The 19,298-nt window shown below is 41.3% G+C and overlaps 1 protein-coding gene across 2 annotated transcripts in view; it reads right to left on the bottom strand.

Annotated features, from left to right (window-relative positions):
• The window catches only part of LOC126164356 (cystathionine beta-synthase), a 161,033-nt gene that overhangs the window by 30,515 nt on the left and 111,220 nt on the right, over positions 1-19,298 (bottom strand). For both annotated transcript variants that reach the window (XM_049920233.1, XM_049920234.1), the window contains exons 5-8: positions 17,645-17,859; positions 14,369-14,648; positions 14,179-14,271; positions 6,925-7,102 (exon numbers count right to left, since the gene is read on the bottom strand). In XM_049920233.1, coding sequence (XP_049776190.1) covers positions 6,925-7,102; positions 14,179-14,271; positions 14,369-14,648; positions 17,645-17,859 — 766 coding nt within the window. The remainder of the gene's footprint in view (positions 1-6,924; positions 7,103-14,178; positions 14,272-14,368; positions 14,649-17,644; positions 17,860-19,298) is intronic.

Here is a 19,298-nt window from a genome sequence, read left to right as displayed (position 1 = left end):
CCATTCCAGAACCTCTCCCCAGAGTCCATCTCTCTACTCACCCCTACCACTCCCCGTACTCCCACCTTCTACATGCTTCCTAAAGTCCACAAACCCAACCACCCAGGACACCCCATTGTGGCCAGTTACTATGCCCCCACTGAGAGAATCTCTGCTCTCATAGACCAAAACCTTCAACCTATTACCCGGAACCTATCCTCCTATATAAAAGATACCAACCATTTCCTCGATCGACTCTCCACAGTTCCTTTCCCTTTACCACACGGTGCCCTGCTCGTCACTATTGATACCACCTCCCTGTACACTAACATTCCTAATGCCCATGGCCTTACTGCTATCAAACACTTCCTTTCCAGATGCCCTATGGATTCCAAACCAAGGACCTCCTTCCTAGTCTCCATGACCAACTAAATCCTCACCCACAATTACTTCTTCTTGAAGACATTACCTACAAACAAATCCACAGTACGGCTATGAGCACCCACATAGCACCATCCTATGCTAACCTATTCATGGGCCATCTAGCGGAATCCTTCCTAAAAACCCAGAACCCTAAACCCCTCACCTGGTTCAGATTCATTGATGACATCTTTGCTATCTAGACTGAAGGTGAGGACACCTTATTCACATTCCTCCAGAACCTCAACAACTTCTCCCCCATTTGCTTCACCTGGTCCTACTCAACCCAAGAAGCCACCTTCCTAGATGTTGACCTCCACCTCAGAGATGGCTACATCAGTACCTCCGTCCATATCAAACCTACTAACCACCAGCAATACCTCCACTTCGACAACTGCCACCCATTCCATACCAAGAAGTCCCTTCCGTACAGCCTAGCCACCCATGGTCATCACATCTGCAGTAACGAGCAGTCCTTCTCTAAATATTCTGAGGGGTCTCACTGAAGCCTTCACTGACCGTAATTATCCTCCCATCCTTGTACAAAAACAAATCTCCTGTGCCTTATCTTTCCAGTCTCCCACCACCTCCTAAAGTCCCACAGTCCGGCCACAGAGGAGCATTCCCCTCATAACTCAGTACCATCCGGGACTGGAGCAACTGAATTACATTCTCCGCCAGGGTTTCAATTACCTCTCGTCGTACCCTGAAATGAGTAATGTCCTACCCACTATCCTTCTCACCCCTCCTACCATGGTATTCCACTGTCCACCGAACCTACACAATATCCTTACACAACCCCTGCTCCAAATCCCTTACGTCATGGCTCACACCCCTGTAATAGACCTAGATGCAAGACCTGTCCCATACATCCTCCTATCACCACCTACTCCAGTCCGGTCACTAACATCACCTATTCCATCAAAGGCAGGGCTACCTGTGAAACCAGTCATGTGATTTACAATCTAAGCTGCAACCACTGTGCTGCATTCTATGTAGCATGACAACCAACAAGCTGTCTGTCCACATGAATGGCCACCAACAAACTGTGGCCAAAAAACAAGCGGACCACCCTGTTGCTGAACAAGCTGCCAAACATGATACCCCTCATCTCAACGACTGCTTCACAGCCTATGCCATAAGGATCCTTCCCACCAACACCAGCTTTTCTGAATTGTGCAGGTGGGAACTTTCCCTGCAATACATCCTATGTTCCCATAACCCTCCTGGCCTCAACCTTCATTAGTCACTGTCCTCACCCATCCAGCCCCCTCCATGTTCCCACTCCAGCACTACACAGGCATCATTACACTGCCACACTCAGTCTTTTAATTTATTTTTATTTTTATTTCTCTGCTTTCCACTACTTAACCCCTCCCCCTCTGCACCTTTTCTCCTGCTCACCATCTAAACTGCAACACTTCACTGTCTGCCACTCCCACCATACTCTCCCTCCCTCTCCCCATCCCACCCTCCTCCTTACCCCCACCTAGTCGCTACTCCCATCATGCAGTGGTGCTGCTGCTCGCAGTGTACCAGTTTCAGCTCTCTGAGACTGCGGACGTGTGTGCAAGTTGCGTTTGCATGTGTATGTGTGTGCGTGTGTGTATGTGTGTGTACTACTGACAAAAGCCTTAATGGCGGAAAGCTATGAGTGTGTGAATCTTTTTATTGTGCCTATCGTGTCTCAGCATCTCTGCTATATGGTGAGTAACAACTTTCCTTCTCTGGTATTATGAAGTGAAAGCTATATCAAATTCCATGGAACAAATGAAGATTGGCATTCAGTCTATGCAAAGTAAATTAGACAAACTAAAGAGTAAACAGAAAAGTGAATGACAACCTAGTTCCACAGAATGTATTTTCAATGGACACAAACCCAGATGTCACGCCACAACAGTCCACCCCTGGTAGCTGAAATGTCAGCGCGACGGAATGTCATACCTAATGGCCTGGGTTTGATTCCCGGCTGGGTTGGAGATTTTCTCCGCTCAGGGGCTGGGAGTTGTGTTGCCCTTATCATCATCATCATTTCATCCTCATCGACACACAAGTCACCAAAGTGGCATCAACTCGAAAGGCTTGTGCCAGGTGAATGGTCTACCCGACGGAAGACCCTAGCCACATGGCAATCACATTTATTTTTTACGCCACAACAGAATGGATACAACTTCATTAGTCCACATAAATTACCAGAGTGAACTGTGTTTCAGTCACTGATATGAGGGATTGAAGGTCCTAAACTAATTACTTACTTAATGGAAGAGAGCATGCTAAGGCACCGGCACTTTACAATATTCACATCAGAAAGGAAAGATGTACATCAAATCGTGTTTATGGAATACCTACCCAGAGCTGAGTGACAGCCACAAAATTAAATTTTTGTGTGGATTTATGAAAGGAGATGCTGCATTGTGGGCAACTGAAGTTGCAGATAGTTAACAATAGATATGAGTTTGAGAAAGCTTGTCTACAAAAATACCAACTCTATTCTGAAAAACATTTGAATAAGGTTAAATACTGAGAACAGGAGATTCCACAGAGCATCATCTTGAAAATTTTAAAGAACCAGCTCTCCATAGAGATCAAGAGGGAAACTTTTAACAATACTTGAGAAAAATGCTAGAATATTCCTCTCATTTAGATTCTCTGGATATGTTAGAAGTTGATCAGACATACCACTGAATACCAGCACTAGCCAACATATTGTGAAGGAACACCTTTAGCAATTCAAGTAAACTAGGTGATTGCATCATATGTTTGTTATAAGATTACCCATATTATGAATCATGAACTAAATGAAATACTGTAGCCCCAAAGCTTTCGCAACAACAAAGAGTAGAGCCTGACTGGATGTTTCCTGCTATGAAGAACCCACACAACAACAAGAAAGTGGTAAGAGTTTCATCAATATCCACGGAAGTTCATGCAGTATTAGAATATTGAGCACCCAGCAACAAGGAACATGAGACAGCAGACAACACCAGCACTTGTTCTGTGTTGTATGAAGGATACAGTCAGTTGTCATGACCCTGCTTTGTTTTTAGACTGTCTGGTTTTTGCTATTACTATACATGCAGTGTGCAGCTAATAACAACTCTGGCTATGTTTACCAGGACTGGACTGAAAAGTGGAGTTGAGGACTTGCCTACCGTGCATTTACATCTACCTCTACATCTACATGATTTCTACGCAATTCACACTTAAGTGCTTAACAGAGCGTTCAGCGAACCACCATCAGACTATTTCTCTGCCATTTCATTCCTGAACAGAGTGTGGGAAAAATGAACACCTCAATCTTTCCATGTGAGCTCTGATTTCTCTTACTTTATTAAGATGATCATTTCTCCCTATTTAGGTGGTCATCAACAAAATATTTTTTGCATTCAGGGGGAAAGTTATTGATTGAGGGAATAAGGCCAATAGCAAAAGACAAAAATGCACTAAACTGATGTGAATACACAGTGTGATCAAGGAAGAAAACAAATAAAAAGATGATAATAGTGGGATACAGGTCTGTGGGCAGATACATGTGAAGAGAGGAAGCAGTAGGAGTAAATGGTCTAGATACAGAGAGAGAGAGAGAGAGAGAGAGAGAGAGAGAGAGAGAGAGAGAGAGAGAAAGGGGGGTGGGAGTGGGGATTAGGTGTCAATGTGTGTGTTTGCAGGGGGGGGGGGGGGAGGGGGGAGCAACACCTTCCACCTATTACCAATAACCTACACTCCTGCATAAAGGACACCAATCATTTCCTCCACCAACACTCCATAGTTCCTGTTCAATTACCACCCAGAATCCTGCTTGTCACTGTCAATACCATCTTCCTCTACACTAACATATCTCCAATCCCCATGGCCTTGCTGCTATTGAATATTACCTTTCCCAATACCCAACTGACTACAAACCTACAATCTCCTTTCTGGTCACCATGACACTCACTCACAATTACTTCTCCCACAGACAAATCGATGGTACAGAGGTTGGCACCCACAAGGCACTATCCTTTGATAACCTGTGCAGGGGCCATCTAGAGGAATCTTTCATAACTACTCAGAATCTGAAACCCCTCACCTGGTTCAGATTCACTGATGACATTTTCGTGATCTGGACTAAGAGTGAGCACACCATATTAACATTCCTCCAGTACCTCAACATCTTCTCCCCCATTCCCTTCACCTGGTCCTGCTCATACCAACAATCCATATTCCTCAATGTTCACCCTAAAGAATGACATTAAATTTTTAGGAGGGCATGTCCCATTTCCACAGTTCTGTAATGATGAAATATGTTAGTGACACTTAGTAGTAAGTGTTGGCATATACCTCTCTATGGGAGATATTATTATGATATGTGCAGATAGGAGAACATCTTGAACCCATCACATTTAGAATGAAAGATGTCACACTACACCTGCTGTGTGAAGCTGCTTGTTCCTTGACAGCAGTCTTTGTAGGTGTTTAGAAGACAAGGAGAAAAAGAGAAAAGGTCATGGCTGCAATAGATGCTGTGACAACTGTCAAATTGGCTTACATAAAGATTTTTTTCCTTCTTTTTGCATGAGGTACTTATGTATAAGATGATCTGTTGATCTGCTTAGTATTTGAGATTGTGTGGTTGTAAAAGAAAATGTGAATACAGAAAGTTTAAAGTTCAGTTGTTATTTCATTCAAGTAACTTGGAGGACAATTAATGCTCACTTTCAGGACTTATCCACACACAAGGAGACAAAGTTCTATGAAGATTGCTAGAACATGGTTGTGTGGAACATGCTAGCAGATCAACCACAGAAAACATCAAGAAAAGGTGACCAAAACAAATCTTATTAAATAAAAATACTGGTATAAAATATCAGAGGGTTGCATATCACACACAGAAAATGGTACACTGAAGCCATACTGAAAAATCACTTAGGTTCAATTATAACCTATACCTCAAGGATTGCTACGTCAGTATCTCAGTCCACATCAAACCTATCAACCAGCAACAATACCTCCATTTTGATAGCTGCCACCCATTATATAGCAAGAAGTCACTGCCATACAGCCCAGCCTCTCCTACTATGCCTGAGGCCTCACATACCCACTGTCTGACAACAAAGGAGCATTCCTCTTGTGACTCACAACCACCCAGGACTGGAGCAACTCAATCACATTCTCCAACAGGGTTTTGACTACGTCTTGTCATACCCTGAAATCAGAAATACCTTACCACTATCCTCCCCAACCCTCCTAACAGAGGTATTCCACCTTACACCAAACCCCCACAATACCCTTGTCTGACCCTACTTCACACCTGCTCCCAACCTCTTGCCTCATGGATCATATCCCTGCAATAGACCCAAATACGAGACTTTTTCCATACATCCTCCCATGTCTCTACAACACAATCACCAGACCAGTACTGCTATATGGAGTGGAATCATGGATCATTGAACAAAAGAGAAGGGCACCAACTCTCAGTATCTGAAAACAAAGTGTGCAGAAAAAGTTTTTGGCCAGTATTTGACCAGGTGACACAAAGATGGATTTGGAGATCCCACGATGAACTAGCTAAACTAGCCTGCCATTTCTTGGAAGCAAACATCAGCAAAAAGAGCCATTTGCAATAGACAAGCCTTGTTGTCAGAATCGACCCCGACAGAATAGTCCCTCAAATATATGGCAGGAAGATGGATATCAAGAAGTAGAGGCAAGATGAGGCCAAGTGATAGGTACCACTGAACGGAAGGAAGTGGCAAGAGACATGAAGAGCTAGAGGTAGATAGTATGACCGGCACAGAATGGTCGTGTCCCAAAGAAGCAATAGAGTGACCGAGTCCACGCCCAATCTCACAACATGTATAGACACATAATTAGATGTGGAAAAATGACTAAGGTACATTCTGAACATACAACAATAAAAAATATAACTTTTTACCTATAATTTCTGTACTTTTCCTCTCCTTTTTGAGTCTACCTATAGAAGTAGACCATTTACATTATTTGCAGATGGGAAGATAAATGCCAATTTTTATGAGACCTGGACTGTAGTCCATCAATATTGTGTCTATGTATGGTGTCAAAACCCAATAATAAAAGTACAAATAAAAATAAAAAATTCAGAGGAAGTATCAATATCTATTCTTCTTCATCCTCATTGTGTCATATTTAAGGAGGGTTAATCTTGGTCAATAAATCAACATCACAAGGAAACATCATACATGACAAATTGCTGGTAATTAATTATAATAAATTTTGTTACAATAATGGTCACACACAATATTTGCAATAACATGAGGAAGAAGAAACCAAATCAAAATATTCCATAAAAGATAATCCATCACACTTAAAATTCATATCACACTTAAAATGCAAAAGAGCTAAATGGTATAGAAAACAGTCTGCTACCTAGTTTTTGGAAAATGTCAAGAAAAATTCATTCCAGATATTTAATCAATCTGGTCTAGCCTCTAATACACCTTTATGTAATTTGCACAACATGTAAATACATAAAATATTTACACAGATGGAACTGTTACAACTGCTTACCAATGCTGACTGGAGCCATCATCTTCAAAAAATTCTCTTGCCTGCATCCACTGGTCACTAACAAACTTTGTCATATAATTTCGTAGCCCATCAGGAAGTAATACCACACACCGCTGGCCTTCCTTTAATGAAGCAGCAGCCTTCAGAGCTCCTGACATTGCTGAACCACTGCTCCCACCTACAGAAAATGAATTTAGTACATTCAAATGATCAAATAAAATCGACTCTACAGTGAAAAATTCATTGATAAAAGTGTGCCTTAAACAAGACAGTATTCTACTAGACAAGTACACCTTTGTCTTTCATCTACGTACGCATCATGTGACCAATTGTGGGATGGATCTCACATCTAATGTAGAATATGAATCCTGATAAACTTGGTAATTTTTACATGCACAACTTACAGTATCACAACAATTTAAAGTTGTTGATAGAATGTAAGTAATTATCAAGATAAAAGTGTAACCTGTTTTACCTACAACAGAGTCCATTTGATCATTCCATTTCATATCCATACACCCAGGCAGGGCTTACTTTAAGCCAGGAAGTGACAGAATGGCATTCAAGCCCCTCCCAGGGAATTTTTGTTTTTAACTCACTGGAATAAGTTGGAACCAGACTTTTAAAACAGTAAACATCTATAGTATTCAGTCACAACATAACCATAATTTGATGCTGTGTCAGCACCAGTGAATGGGTGACCAATGTGATGCGATGGGTGGAGCTATGGGGGCAAGACATGGTGCGTGTGTGTGTGTGTGGGGGGGGCAAGTGAACCCAAGATAAGTTGAGCTCTACTACGAAGTTGTGATTGGTACATATCACGTATTGCCTTTTGTTTGTGGCTGCCAACAACTTCAGCAATCTAGTAGCATGGTGAAGTCTTGTGTTACGTGTGTCAATAAGAAATAAATAACATAAGGAGTGTTTGAACATGAGCATCTGTATAATGCACATGTTTCTTCATTGTAATTTATGCCATAGCTGCTGATCAACTGTGCATATGGCATACGGTCGAGCCAATATGTAAACATCATTCCATCATGTCCCTTTGCCCCTGGTGCCAAAGGTCTTTTCCTCTCACCTTGCCCTGCATCCCCTGTTAGAACACAGGTCGATACTCAACATATTTTGGATTACTTATACAGCACAGGGGAGCTACATGCTAGGGCTATCTTTATCTCCAAATGCAAAATGGATGTATGTTACACAGGTATATACCGTTAAGTCAGTCTGTACACGTCTGTCTGCACCAACATAGCTCCCAAATGAAGTGTCCAATTTTAATGCAGTTTTAATTAATATTGGACGGATTATCACTGAGCAGCTGCAGTGTACCAGTTTGAATGTTGTAGCTGCCAGCAATGGGAAATATGGCATCATAAGCTTTGTTGTTGTTGTAACAACAACAACAACAACAAAGCAGAAGACTACTGACTTGTGCTGATATGTATGGAGTAGAACTAGGGAGCAAAGTGACACTGCTATGAGGAATAATGGTACCAGCTCCTGTTTGTATTAAAGTTTTAAAAACCTAAATTTCATAAAAGTATTCTCTAAAGAATGATTTCTCATTATAATTTTTGTCGCAAGTTCTCAAAAATCAAAACTTGTGATGGTATGATCAGAAAGGTGCATTCCAGGACCTAAAATTTTAGAAATTTTGTGCTACACCCAGATATTTGTATGAGTTGACTTCTTCCAACTATGACTCATTGACATTGTAGTAATGCAACACTGCAGTTTTTTCCTTTTGTGAAGAGCATAATTTTATATTTCTGAACTTTTAAAGTGAGCTGCCTATATTTGCACCTCTTTGAATCCTTAACATGATGAGACTGAATATTTGTGCAGCTTTTTTCAGACAGTATTTCATTACAGACAATGAATCATCTGTAAAAAGTTGGAAGTTAACTGCTAATACTGTCTACTAGGTCTTAACATAAATGAACAGCTGGGGCCCCAACACACATCCCTGTGGCATGCATTTCAGAAGTCAAGAATTGTTGCACCCACTTAACTGCCTTGATCCATGGCTTGCACGATGTCATGTTAGACAAGTAAGAGTTGGGTTTGTGTGATTGATGTTACAGAACCCATGCCAGTTGGTATGGAGGAGGTCATTCTGTTTAATGTAACTCAGTCCCTTTGAGCTCAGAATATTTTTTAATACTCTACAACAGATAGAGGTCAAAGATATAAGATGATAGTTTGGTGGCTTACATCTATTAGCCTTCTTGTAGATGTGTGTGACTTGGGCTTTTTTCCAACCAATGGACACAGTTTTTTGTTTGGTGGATCTATGGTATATTATCGTTAATAGAGGGGTGACTCAGCCATAAATTCTGTATAGAGTGTGATGGGGATCCAAGCGAGCCCTGGACTTTCATTCAATTTTAGTTTTATCGGCTGCTTTTCAATGCCATTAAAACTAGTATCTTTATCAGATATCTTTGCAGTGGTGCAAAAATTAAAATGGGGTGGTGCTCTTGGATTTTATGTTTGTATAGGAACATTAGACAGTATACTATGGACAGTAACTCCTTTCCTGAATTTACTAAGTACACATATATCCAATGATTGGTCAACTATTCTTTTAATTTTTAGCCACAGTTCCTCTACATGCTCCTGCACAGAACTGATGCTTCAACTTGCTACAATGGTGTTTAGAATAGTCAACTAGGTCAGTTTCACATTTTCCAATTATGTCATTGTAATGGATGTCTCCTGATGTGAATTTACATCTCATCAAATAACCTCACAACCCGAATCCTCCCACCACCCCCAAAAACCAGCCACAAACGGGTGTCGCCTTTGTCACCCAGTACCACCTCCGACTAGCACAACTGAACCACATCCGTCAACAGGGCTTTGACTACCTATCATCATACCCTGAAATGAGAGACATCGTACGCATGATACTTCCCACCCCTCCTAAAGTAGTGTTCCATTGCCAACCCAACCTCTATGATGTCCTAATCCATGCCTATGCCACTCCCAATCCCAACCCCTTGCCACAAGGATCATACCCCTGTGGAGGACCCTGGTGCAAAATCTGCCCAGTATGCCCACCCAACACTTCCTATTCCAGTCCTGTCACAGGTTTATCATACCCCATCAGGGGCCAGGTCACCTGTGAAAGCAGTCATGTCATTTTCCAGCTCTGCTGCAATCACCGCACAGCTCTTTACATTGGTATGACTATCAAACACCTGTCCACCAGGATGAACAGCCACCGCCAAACTGTGGCCAAGAGCAAAGTAGACCACCCTGTGGCACAGCATGCAGCTGAATGTAACAAACTTTATTTAAGGAGATGCTTCACTGCCTGAGCCATCTGGATTCTTCCCTCCACCAACAGGTTTTCCAAACTGGACAGATGGGAATTATCCTTATAACACATTCTCTGCTCCCTTAATTATCCTGGTCTCAACCTATGATAACATACTGTTCCCACACCCTCCACCCAGTAGGCTCCACCCCCTATGTCCTATCATCTCCTCCCCATTCTTGTTTCCCAACCTGTTTATTTTCAGTCCTCTGCCAATGCATCCACCCATCTTTCCCTGCTCCTCTCATTTTTTGTTCCTTTTTTCTCCCACCTCTCTGCCCCATAACCTCTGACACTGCACCTGTTGGAGTCAAGTCCCTGCACATTCCACCAGACAGTGTTTGTTTCTCTCCCCACCCATACACTACAATCCCCTCCCTTCCTTCTTCCTCTTCTCCTTCCCCACCCTCTTCAAATTGATGCTCGCATCCCATGTGATGTTGCATTTTGGCCCAGGATGGAGTTGGCAGTCTGTGTGTGTTAAGTGTGCTTGCCTTTTGTGTATGTGTGTATGTGTGTGTGTGTGTGTGTGTGTGTGTGTGTGTGTGTGTGTGTGTGTGTTTACTGACAAAGGCTGTTGGCAGAAAGCTACATGTGACTGTCTTTTAATCATGCCTGTCTGCTAATTGATGTGTCTTCTTTACACTTAGTAGCTATCTTTTCCTAAATTGTTGATATTCCTACCTGGAGTTTCTATTGTTTAATCAAATAACCTTGTTTACTAGCTAAAAGAGGGAAGTCAAAACTGCAACTTATAAATATATATAACAATCCCATTTACTGTAATTGGGTAGATAAAAAATCTACTCACTAAGCGGTGGCAGGAGAGAACACATATGACATTTGCAAACCTTGAACTGGGGGAAGAGGGGTGAAGGTAAAGGACTGGTGAGGCTTAGGAAATGAGGAGAGGTCAGAAGTCACACAGAACCCCGGGTCATGGGAGATTTACCAGATAGGATAAGAATAACAGACTGATTCAATAAAGAAATATTCTGGACTATTATGCCATGGTCAGGTGGATTATCCATTAAAACCCAACATTTCTTACCCATCTGTGGAGGACATTTTCAAGGGGACCATAACTTCTTTGAATGATTGAGTACACCCTGGCTCACTACCTTCTTACAGCAAATACTTGTTATTTGACAGAATACATGTGCTAAGCAAACAAAGGAACAAACATTATATAGTCTCCTTTAGCCCCTCTGTAGATATAGGAAGCTCACAGTCCTCCCACAATGTTCCAGTGACACCACCAAGTCATTCCAGCCCATAGTTAGATGCAACATCTGTGTACTGTGCTGAAAATGGAGGATCAAGTAGGTGAACACAGCAGCCCAGCTTAAGGCTGACAGCTGACCAGTGCCACTGTTTCTAGCCGATGCAGGCCATCACTGCAATTGACTAAGATGCCACCCATTGTCAAGTGTCCCATCAGTGGACTTGTCATCACACGGCCATGCCTCTCAAAGAGGCATGTCCAGTGCCAAATGGTCCTCCCTTTGCCTCATTCCACTGTTAGCTCTGGCTACCACCCACAGAATCTGCCAAGTGACCAAGTGAAGTTAGCCTTGTTCATATACTACTCTAGTCATCTTTCACAATCTTGTTATGCCGTGCAATTTATTATATTTGCTTCTACCAGGATGTGATCATACTTTATCTGATATACATTAATCTCTACTGTGAAGTAAACATTGTCTCACAACAGCTTACACATGACACCGAATAAATAAATAACCAAAATCATCATTCTCATAGAAATAATTCAAAAATTTCATTCACATATTCTCTACTATTACACATAAGATAATGCTAAATAGAAAGATTAAGAATGTTTTGACAATTAAGAATTTCCTTACGTTTATGTATTAGAGATGGAACTGTAGGTTTAGAACAAAACATTATGTGAAAGCAATTTGGTCTACAAGATGGAACTCTAGCATCTGTCATGTACATACATACATTCATACATACATACAAACATATCCAGCAGCCACAGTCCCTGCAGGCCACATGCAGCTTCCACAAACAACCTCCATTCCTTTCTGTTTCATGCTCAGTTCTCCCAGATTTCTTCAGTCTTCAGAGCTGCCAGGTCCTTCACCAGATTGTCCATCCAGCACTGTCTTGGTCATCCTATGGGGTGCCTAGTGTTCAGTTTCCCCTCAAATGCTTTCTTTGTCTGTCTTTCTTCTGGCATGTGGGCTACATTGTCTGCCCACTGGATTCTTTTGCTCTTTGGCTTCTGTAATATTGCTGATTGCTGCATTAAGAGGAGGGTTTCCTCATTCCTCCTCCTTCTCCATTCCCCTTTATCTGAGATTGGTCCCCATATCGACCTCATTATTTTCCTTTCAAATATAATTAGTTTTTCCTTTTTGTGTTTTGTCATGCTCCAGGTTTGTGAACCATATATGACTGTTGGGTATATCACTGTGTTATAGTTTCTCATCTTATTAACCTCAGGCCACCTACCTCAAGAAATTCTTGTTGCTCTTGTCTTCTTCCTAATTGCATGAACTCAATTTTGTCTTGATTCACTCTTAGCCCAACCTTCTGTGCATAGCTGTCCATTTCCTGGCAGATTTCTTTCAACTCGTGGATTAATTCATCACCTGCATATGCAAGACAATTTAGATTATCATCAATCTGTATTCCAGCCCATTCCTGTTGCCTGCATTTTCTTACTACTTTCTGTAAGATGATATTGAACAGAACACATGAGAGAGCATCCCCTTGTCTGAGACATGTCTCAGTCTCTAACTTTTCTGAGGTGGCCCTTTAGAAACACATAGCTGACATTGATCCATCCATACAAGTGTACATCATTCTCACTAGCTTCTCAAGGCTTCTGAAGTCACACAGGGCATTGTACAGACTATTCCTGTGGCACTGTTGTACACATGTTGAAAAATCAACAAACAGACTACAAATATTTTTATCATATTCCCAACGTTTTTCAGGCAATTTTCTTAGGATGAAAATGTGATCTATAGTCAATTGGTTGGGTCAAAATCCGGCATTCTCTAGGAACGTTTGTAATTAGAACAATGATAGACTGTACCTTGTAGGTTACATTCAGAAAGCTTACACCTCTGTAGTTACCCCATTCCATTTTGCTTCCCTTCTTGTATATTGGGCATATTATGGCCAGTTTCTATTCTCTTGGCTGTGTCTCATTTACATCAACTGGATAAGTTTATGTCTTTCTAAGTGCAAGCTTTCCCCTCCTCCTCTGATTAATTCTCTTCCCTGGGGCCTTGTTGTTTCTGAATCTTTTTTTTTTTTTTAATTACAATCTTCACTTCTTCTTCAGTCACTTCTTATTATTCTTCATCTTTGTTGCCATCAGAGACCAAGAGCACTGTAACCAAGACAGAAGTTAAAAAAACCTATTCAAGACTGCCCTAACATACTGTCCCTGCAGGTCACTCTTGTGTCGTCCTCACAAGCATTGATCACTTATGAATGCACCAAAAGTAGAGTGGCTCAGACACACTCAGCAGCTGGAGATTATGTGCAGTTGATTACATAGATATTTCCAGCGATTTTGACATCATGGAAATCAGAAGATCCTTCATGTGTTGGCTTACATTCACAGAAAGTCATATACAGAAAGAAGTATTTTTCTATTTAGCAGTATTTTCCAATAACAAAATTTTACAGTGGGAGGTCTATGTGTAATGCTTGTTATGCTAAGGAACCATCTTTGATGCTGTGATACAGTTTGTGTGATATTGCAAGTATACATCATTCCTGCAGTAACTGTTATCTTTGTTTGGTCACTATTACAACGTCATACAACACTCCTAGTGGAATTACAGCTGCTCTGTAGGTTGCAAGCATTAGACCAAATGTGGGGATCCACTTTTATGTACTAGTCCTTAAAAGTTATTTTGTGTGCGAGAACTACTCACCACAAAGTAGGCCTTCTTCTTTTATCAGCTGCCTTGCCATGACAAGTGATTCCTTATCATTTGATTTGACCCATTTATCCACCACACTTCGATCTGAAATGATATTCTAGTCAGCAAAATAACAAACACAAGCACAAGTGATAAAGTACCTTTCATGAGCTTTAAAATATATAAATATATATATTTGTACCCAATACTGTGGGAATGAAATCATATCCAATTCCTTCCACTTCATAGAAGGTAACATCAGTCTTGTTCAGTTCAGCTGGTTCAGCTAGGATGGAGCCTTCAGGATCAACTCCAACAACAATGCAGTTGGGACATTTCTCCTTCAGCTTACGCCCAACACCTGAGATTGTGCCTCCAGTTCCTGCCCCCATTACTACCATATCAACTTTTCCATCACATTGTTGTAGAATCTCTTCTGCTGTCAGATCATAATGTGCTAAAGGATTTCCTGCATTCCTGTACTGCAAAGATATTGTTTAAAAATTACTGTTCAAAAATTTATACTAACAAAGAGATAGAGGGGCTGGCCAGTACTTACCTCAGCTCAGTACAGCCAATAGATACACATAAAACAGAACCGAAAATTACATTCCTAGCTTTCGGAACAGATGTTCCTTCATCAGGGAGGAGAGAGGGGAAAGAAAGGGAAGAAGGGAAAGGAGATTCAGTTACTCACAACCCAGGCTATGAAGCAACAGGGAAAGGAAAATAGGGATGGTAGCAAGGATGGAGGCATGGTTGTCAGAGGGAAGCCAAAGAGAATATCTTTGGCTTCCCTCTGACAACCATGCCTCCATCCTTGCTACCATCCCTATTTTCCTTTCCCTGTTGCTTCATAGCCTGGGTTGTGAGTAACTGAATCTCCTTTCCCTTCTTCCCTTTCTTTCCCCTCTCTCCTCCCTGATGAAGGAACATCTGTTCCGAAAGCTAGGAATGTAATTTTCGGTTCTGTTTTATGTGTATCTATCGGCTGTACTGAGCTGAGGTAAGTACTGGCCAGCCCCTCTATCTCTTTGTTAGTATTTGTTTCACATCTTTATATGAGATTTTCCATTAATTATTTTGTTCAAAAATTTAAAAATTCTGCAGATACTTTCATAACTGTATGCTTGATGTGTTGCAGAGCCTAATGCACATTCAAACTGTCTATAATTTAAAACTGTGTAAATGAATGTGCAACAGCTCATTAATAGTTATACAGTCTTCTATAGGCTCAGTGACACATCATAGCAACTGATATGCATGCACAATTTATTCTGCCACTAAAGTAAAATGCTCACAACAAGAAAATGCAGCTATGAAAATAGTTAACATGTAATGACTTTTTAATGAAAACTGAATGAACTCTATTTTGAAGAGACTGGCATACTGTGAACAACAAATAGAAATGCTCAAAATAATCATAAAACTGAAAGCTGTCCACAAATTAAGATGAAAGTAAAGCATAAAATCAAGACACAGTTCCCATTTAGAAATTCGTTGGTCATATTAATGTGCTGTAGTAGAAAGGGCCTATATATCATCTGGCAAATGGTGAAGAACCTTTCACATGCAGCACTATCCTCCAGAGTACCTGTTTATACCATGTAGGCAAGTATGCAGGGTATAGTAAGCAGCATAATTCAGCCAGATATATGTAATGTTGGTCACAGTTGCCACTGTCTGCTGCACATATTGTGATGCTTCGTATACTGTTCATCAGTTCATCTATCATGTTGTATGATTGACTGTGACTCAGAATATCAATAATAAACTGATCATGTAAGTTGTAAGGATTCACTTGCATTAGTAATTAACAAAATGAAATTAATATCTGCCCATAAGCTCATTGCTCTTACTTACCTTTCTTAAACAGAAAATTAAAAATGCAGTTTACTTGATTACTCCTCATGTTTCAGCAAAACAATATAGACTTGAAAGATATTGTTATACCGGAGCCAAGGTAGCCCCTGAGGGGCGGAAACCCATATTACACCACAGAGGACGAGGTTGTCTATGCCCAAGGCGTACCAAAAGCACCATGGTAAACACTGACTATTTACATACAAGATAATGGAAACAGATATTCTGAGCACAAGAGTCCAGCCGAACTGCTCCATGGTCACCAGCCTTGGACCCTACTCCATCTCCTTCTGCCGCAGGTTGGACCTTGCGCTCTGCCAGGCGCTTCCTGATATTCATCTGCCTCCAAGGTATGAGCTCGCAGTTTCGAGACCCGGCCCAGCTGGCTTCCAGGGGGTCACTATCCGGCCCCATAGTCAACAAATGTTCGACATACACCTGGACGACAGGGTGGTTTCGTGTCACTGCAACCAACTGTGTCTTCGTTTCCTCGAGCAGCCACAGCCCCAAACGCCGGCTCCTCTCTCACTCCCATCACCAGTCCCTTCCTTGGGGCCTATGTTGATGCTCTCTCCTCAGTTGGTGGATGGTCTTCCCGGAGATAGCCAGCAGACGCCGACTGCTAGCACTGCACCGCCGCTTACTCCGGACCTGGGAGAGCTCCAAGACCTTCCCCTGAACCCACTTCCTGGCCCTTCTTTGGCACAGCCTCAGTTGGACAACGCGGACGTCTCCATGCCACTTGCCCAGCCTGATGTCACCTCGCAACCGCCACTGCTGCGGCTGCGGCTGCGGCTTTCCAGCCGCCTCACGTGGAAAGTGGTGCCCTACTCTCCGGCGGCCGGGTACCACCGCCTCCTTCAAGAGGACTTAGCTGCAGATCAGCCTATGGCAGCGGGCTGTATTGGTACTCTCTCCACCACAGTCGCCCGTGCCCCACCAGCTTTTCCAAGGGGTTATGGGTGTTATACCGGAGCCAAGGTAGCCACTGAGGGCCGGCAACCCATATTACACTACAGAAGATGAGGTTGTCTATGCCCAAGGCGTACCAAAAGCACCATCGTAAACACCAACTATTTAAATACAAGATAATGGAAACAGATATTCCGAGCACTACTTCCTGCAGGGGGAGCTCAAGCCACAGCCTGCAGGAAGTATCACTATGCCAAAATCTGATTGGTTGGAGACAGCCCCAAAGTTCCGTTCACGCTGGATGCCGACTTTGTGTACTGCGACCACTGAAGATTACATCTTTGTCTCTGAATTGGACTGTTACTAGTGTGTGTGTGTGTGTGTGTGTGTGTGTGTGTGTGTGTTTTACCATGAACCTTTGTGGAAAATCAAATTTTGTTCGCCTCAATTAGGAGACTTTTACTGGCTTCGTTGTTGTTACCTTTCGTTTGTTGTTCAGTAATCAACCTTGTGAACTTACATCAATAAAAGTTGTGTTTGTGAAAAACTGTGAATTGTCAGTCACAACAGCTATCTCATTTCATAGCATGGCACTCAGTAACGGCTAAAAAAAAAAAAAAAAAAAAAAAAAAAAAAAAAAAAAAAAAAGGAGAAGGATTGTAACTCTCAAAGAGAATCCAAATTGCTTTATTTTTTCCCTCACCTGATCCAAAATAATAGAATTTGGTATTTCTTTATTCAGTCTTTGTGCAACAGCAATCAGACCCTCAGGTGAGTCAAAAGATGCAGCTGTTGGAGTTCTTATAATTTCTGCACCAAGAGCTCTCAAGGCATCCACTTTTTCATTTGACATTTTTTCAGGCATTACTATTATGCACCGATAACCTTTTACAGCTGATGCCATTGCCAAACCAATTCCTGAAAACAAATTCAAAGTGTCACAATCTTATACAACTGTTCACAGAATCTGACATGAAATTTCAGAAAATGTTAAAAATTCAGTGACTTCATTTCTATCATAGTTTAATAATGTGTAGATCACTTATGTACACATATTACAAGTATAACACATTTTGTATTAAAATGGCCTAATTCTTCTCAAAACCTCACAGATATTCTGTAAACTGGTGTGGCTGGAAATTCCAGAAGCCTTTTTTAGTCGCAATACATTACAAGTATCTCAATCTGTGCATCTCAAAAAGTAGCTGCTTTCTATTTTTCACAACATATAGGCATCAGTATGTCATATGACAGCTATGATTCAGTATTTACATTCATGTCGTTTGGTATCATTGCTTGAAACATCACTAACTGATCACCCCCAACCACCCCAGTCAACTATCACAGCTGTAACAGGTTCTTATTGCACTGAATAATCCTGCACACAATAATCTCCTGAGCCAGTTCCCAAGCTGAAAAAAAATTTCAGCATTCAATTTTTGTGGTTTTCTTAATCACACTGTCACAGAAACAATTCATCAGACATTTTTAAATAAGAAGACTATTACCACTGGAGTATCTACACATCTTGTTGAACAATATAAATTAAATAAATCTGGTGCATAATAGGAACTACATGACAGAGTATTAATTGTAAGTTACCAAAAAGTCTATCAATAAATGGTAATAATGACACCCCACCAGAAGGAAAGTAAATCACTTTTCAAACGGACCATATGCTAATCATATTTATACAATTGGGAAACTCATAAAATCTGCTGTGTAAACACCTCTTACCTATAGAAATCTTCCACTTCAAAAGTAAATTTTCATTCATAATACTACTTAAGTCTGAGAATGCAAATGTAATTTCTTGTGAAGAATATTCCATCATATCTCTGTTCTTTTTATGTAGTGCCCCCAGAATTTTACGAAAGTCTGGAGATACTTGTGTTCCAGCCATTTCGAACACGTGTTATTTTAAAGCAGGGCGTAAGGATGAGCATGTGATACTGCACCCATTTATTGTTTGCACAGGCGAAAATGGAAGGGAGAAAATTTGTCGGCACTGGCAAGTGTTCAGCACAACCTGCCAAGAATAAACATATATGGCCTGGAAGCCCCGTGGCCAGCTGCAAAGAGTAATGTAGCTTTGTATTGTTGAAAAACAAATGGAGTGACTCAAGATAGTGACTGTTTATTAGACGTTGAACTGCTGTTGAGAGTACGTGGACTGGACGTGGATAGTCAGCCATGATAATAGCTTATGTATTAATTGTGTTCAAAATGTGTAATTAACTGATCTTGGGTGCCCAGTAATGTGTGGGCTTATGTCATGAAGTTTAGTTGTTTTATATTTAAAAAGAAAGATGATGAGACTTACCAAACAAAAGCGCTGGCAGGTCGATAGACACACA

The sequence above is a fragment of the Schistocerca cancellata genome, chromosome 1 (genome assembly GCF_023864275.1).
Source record: "Schistocerca cancellata isolate TAMUIC-IGC-003103 chromosome 1, iqSchCanc2.1, whole genome shotgun sequence".
Lineage (NCBI taxonomy): Eukaryota > Metazoa > Arthropoda > Insecta > Orthoptera > Acrididae > Schistocerca > Schistocerca cancellata.
The sequence above is the reverse complement of the archived record's forward strand: the minus strand, read 5'-3'. Positions and strand labels throughout refer to the sequence as shown.